The sequence below is a fragment of the Sprattus sprattus genome (assembly GCF_963457725.1).
Source record: "Sprattus sprattus genome assembly, chromosome: 12".
Classification (NCBI taxonomy): domain Eukaryota; kingdom Metazoa; phylum Chordata; class Actinopteri; order Clupeiformes; family Clupeidae; genus Sprattus; species Sprattus sprattus.
This window is the reverse complement of record NC_137910.1, coordinates 16,864,854-16,869,842: the sequence shown is the minus strand read 5'-3', so window position 1 is coordinate 16,869,842 and position 4,989 is coordinate 16,864,854. Positions and strand designations below refer to the sequence as shown.

The following is a 4,989-nucleotide window of genomic DNA, read 5'->3' as shown; positions in this document are numbered from 1 at the left end:
AGTGTGGTTTTCATGTGGAATGTGCAGACGCCGCAATGAAGCCACACACAACACATTTCATGACTTTTTTTAATTCTTTCGCAAAATAACAAACAGCCAAGGTCAACAAGCCCTTCCCAGAGTGAGAACCAGAACAGCACAGAGTGAGAACCAGAACACAACTGAACCGGAGCAGAGCTGACCCAGCGAATGGACGTCTCTACTGAGGCTGATTCACAGACACACACAGGCAGTGGAGTACTGGGCAGGCAGTGTTGTGTGTGTGTGTATGCGCATGTGTGCCTGTGTGTATGTGATAGGGAGAAAGAGCAAGATTTATGTTTGTGCATATGTGTGTTTGTTTTTTGTGTGTGTGTGAGAGTGTGTGTGATTTTGTGTGTGTGTGTGTGTGTGTGTGTGTGTGTGTGATTTTGTGTGTGCGTGTGTGTTTTTTGTGTGTGTGTGAGAGTGTGTGTGATTGTGTGTGTGTGTGTGTGTGTGTGTGTGTGTGTGTGTGTGTGAGAGTGTTGATTGAAGTCTCAGCCTCTCTTCATGTCAGACAAGACAGTAAGAGCTGAGTTCCATCCAGCAGATCCCATCACACCTCCACCTGTAACACACACACATTCATTTCCATTCATTATCAGCTCCATTCACTGGACTTGAAGGTGCAGCTGCCTGTGTGCTGCTCTCTTTTCTACTCTATCATTCCATCCATCCCTCTATCCCTCCCTCCCTCCATCCATCCATCTGTATTTATATCTGTTCAGTATTTTTAGCTGATCATGCTTGATCATGTTCCTGCTTTTGAGACTAGGTTGACACTGCCAGTGCAAATCCAATTTTTTGCATATCGATCTTCCTGATAGACTGTCCACATTATGTTTTGCAAATGATCAGATACAATCTGTGTGTATGTGAGTGTCTGTGTGTGGCTCCTCATTTTCGGTCTTATCTACGTTGGTTGCTATAGGAATGACATCACGCCTAGGGCTAGCTTTACACGACAACGATCTGAACACAAACCGCAAAAGTGGCGTTGCGTTCCCACTTTTAATTTCGTGTTTAGACGAGAGTCTTTGGGTGGAAATCTGCATGCAGACGGTGACGCAAAAGTGTGTGGAATTGAACTTAACCGGTGCAGACGTGGAGGTACTGCAGGATGTATATGTGTCCATTCTATTCCACTATGGCTATTTTAACGCGATTGGGTGCTTATTTATTTATTCATTCACTTACATTTGCAGTGTTCGTGTACATTTACATTTAGTCATTTAGCAGACGCCTTTGGCCAAAGCGACGTAGGCTACAAGGGATAAACCAGTCAAGCTACGAGACCTAGTGTAATTAATGCGCCTTCTCTGTTCTGTTTTATCTGTGATTACTCGGCTTATTTGCTGAAATGACTCCTGGATAGATATCAAGGCAGCTTGAATCTCCGACTGATGGAAATAATCCGACATGTTTGTTGTTGTTTGGCTGTACTGCACATGGATATGATGTCAACGCGTGTGCGAGGATAGCCAGCGTGAGCAGCTCAGAGCACACTTTTGCGTTTTCAACCCTTTAGACGGGAACGCAACGGTGGAGCGTTTTTAAGATTTCCACTCTGGAGGGTTGGTTCATTTTTTTGCGTTTTTAAGCCCCCAAAACGCTGTCGCCATCTAAACGAAAGGCACATCTGATAAAATATTTTGTCGGTTTCACCCGGGAGCGTTGTCGTGTAAAGCCACCCTAAAAGTACTGTTGACATTAAACAAATTAACATTGAGGGAAATTAAACCAGCTAATTTACCCTGTAAATTTATCACAGCAGTAAGGAGCTGTGCTGCAGAATTGACTGAACACAGATGGAGGAGGAGAGCCTCCACTCATCAATAGAACCCTATTAATAGAACCCTCCACCTGCACCACTCATCAATAGAACCCTAATAATAGAACCCTCCACCTGCACCACTCATCAATAGAACCCTAATAATAGACCCCTCCGCCTACACCATCATCAATAGAACCCTAATAATAGAACCCTCCACCTGCACCACTCATCAATAGAACCCTAATAATAGAACCCTCCGCCAACACCATCATCAATAGAACCCTAATAATAGAACCCTCCGCCTACACCATCATCAATAGAACCCTAATAATAGAACCCTCCGCCTAAACCATCATCAATAGAACCCTAATAATAGACCCCTCCGCCTACTACACCATCATCAATAGAACCCTAATAATAGACCCCTTTGCCTGCACCACTCATCAATAGAACCTTCCGCCATCAAACGAGCACGTCTCCTGTGCGCGTGATGAACTTTTTGTTGCGTTAAAAAATCACAGATGGAGGAAAAAACACTAAGTATCCAATCAGAGCAGGTCAATCAATCCAATAATTTGAATAGTACTAAACTGATTTGAATATTATTAAACTGATTTGAATAGTATTAAACTGATTTAAATAGTACTAAACTGATTTGAATAGTACTAAACTGATTTGAATTGCACTAAACTGATTTGAATAGTATTAAACTGATTTAAATAGTACTAAACTGATTTGAATAGAACTAAACTGATTTGAAAGAAACCAATTTCATGTGATTTTTGGCTGTTCAGATTTGCTACATATATGATCGGATATAAAACATAAACCGGATTTTGACTGGCAGTCCAAAAGCGCACCTGGGTGGCCTCCGCTGCCGCATAGGTACAGGCCACTGATTGGAGAGCGGTAGTCAGCCATGGAGGGCAAAGGTCGCGCCAAGTAGAGCTGGTCCAATGACATGGCACCATGGAAGATGTTCTGGAGAGAGAGAGAGAGATTGATAGAGAGAGGTGCAGAGAGAGAGAGAGAGGGAGAGAGGGAGAGGGAGGGAGAGATAGAGGGGGAGATAGAGGGGGAGAGAGGGAGAGAGAAAGAGAATGATGGGGAAGGAGAGAGAGAGAGAGAGAAAATGTGACTAATACAAAAATCATGAGTCAAAAAGCCCCCTGTCTCATCCACCCCACAAAAAGCACAGCCTCGCCCTACTGCTGGATTCAGACCCTAACCCAGCCCCTCACTGAGATCCTAATCCCCCCCCCATGAGACCCTAACCCAGCCCCTCACTGAGATCCTACCCCCCCTCAATGACACCCTAACCCAGCCCCCTCACTGAGATCCTACCCCCCCCCCCCTCAATGACACCCTAACCCAGCCCCCTCACTGAGATCCTACCCCCCCCCTCAATGACACCCTAACCCAGCCCCCTCAATGAGATCCTAACCCCCCCCCATGACACCCTAACCCCCCCCCCCCCCCCATGACACCCTAACCTCCCCCCTCAATGACACCCTAACCCCCCCCCTCCTCAATGACACCCTAACCCCCCCCCCCCTTCCCTCCTCACTGAGATCCTACACCCCCCACCCCCTCCCCCCATGAGATCCTACCCCCCCCCCCTCCTGTAGGGGAGCTCAAGTAATAACATACTCACATAGGAACACACACACACACACATACCAGGCACACACTCATACATACACACAGACACACGCTCACTCATTCACAATACACACACACACACACACACACACACACACACACACACACACACACACACACACACAAACACACACACACACACTTACCCCTCCAGTCAGTCCAAACACCTTCTCCAGGTCTTGGGGTGTGAGGATGTCCGTCCCTACAATGGAGCTCTTAAACCCAGGGGCATACTTCTCCACCCAGTCAAACACTGTCAAAACACACACACACACACACACACACACACACACACACACACACGGCACATATCAAACAAATATAAATGATCAAGATGCACAGACAGAACTGGACCCACTGCCATTGTAAAGTAGTCTGGCATTTTCTTCACGCACACTCTCACTCACGCACGCACACACCACTGAACTAGCCTGAACTAGCCTGAACAAGCCTAAACTGGCTTGGCACCCATCTCACTCCAGGAAACCCCGAAAGGTGTGTGTCGGGCTAGACCTGGATCACCCGCAACTTCCTTGTCTTACTCAACATGCACATACACACACACACGCACACGAACACAGAGAAATATACATACAGAAACATACATACATACATACACACACACACACACACACACACACACACACACACACCGGAAGAAACACACACAGAAACAAATACATACACACACACACGCACGCACGCACGCATCTCCAAAAACTGAGTGATGTTGCAACTTTAGTCACGCACACTTCCTTTTTTTCGGAGAACAAAACTAAACAGACACACACATACACATCTACCCACTGTGGCAATACAAGTCAACACACACACAACCGCAAACAGAGAGAGATACACTCACAAATATATTAATATAAATATACATACAATAAATATATTACAGTTTTTAACACGGATACACACTAAAATCAAAAGTATTATCAAAACCTTCACTCAAGGAGCAAAACAACAGCTCAGATTTGCACAACTATAAGCACATTTAAACATCACACTTTTTGCGAAACCATACACACAAGTGATTTGCAAAGCACTAAACTCACACATACGTACCGTAAATCCTCCAATTGTGGCCGGGGCTTTTATTTACTTAGGCTGCACAGCGCTCCGGCCTTTATTTGGGGCAGGCTTGTATTAGGGGCAGGCCTTTATTTCTTACTTATCTTCTGTTATAGAATTGTATTATTTAAATAATGGGCATAATTGCAGTAGGCTAATCTAATTCATTGCATATGCGTTCAACACTTCCTGCACATCGCGTAGCGCTTTAGGTGCGGTGTGTCAACGTAAAAAATAAACATCGGAGTTATGGTCTCCACTGTCAGTCACGGAGAAAAAGATTCCCAAAGCCTTGATTTTAATAATTTTTCTAGACACTCTATTATGCTTATCGCGGACTGAAAAAATGTATTCAACGACCTGGTTTGATATCCAGCCTAACTTTCTTTCTACCTCCACCTGCTAGTCTTAGCCTATCGCATTCGTCTCGGGTCAATGTCAAACTTCTTTGCTGC

At 45.1% G+C, this 4,989-nt stretch overlaps 1 protein-coding gene across 1 annotated transcript in view; it reads right to left on the bottom strand.

Moving 5' to 3' along the window:
* Positions 1-453: 453 nt before the first annotated feature.
* pyroxd2 (pyridine nucleotide-disulphide oxidoreductase domain 2) overlaps positions 454-4,989 on the bottom strand; it is a gene marked incomplete at its 5' end in the record, with an annotated part of 13,551 nt that continues 9,015 nt past the window's right edge. Inside the window, 3 exons of the mRNA XM_080848676.1 lie at positions 454-589; positions 2,656-2,776; positions 3,604-3,710. Of these exons, the coding sequence (XP_080704802.1) occupies positions 519-589; positions 2,656-2,776; positions 3,604-3,710 (299 nt within the window). The 3' untranslated portion in view covers positions 454-518. The remainder of the gene's footprint in view (positions 590-2,655; positions 2,777-3,603; positions 3,711-4,989) is intronic.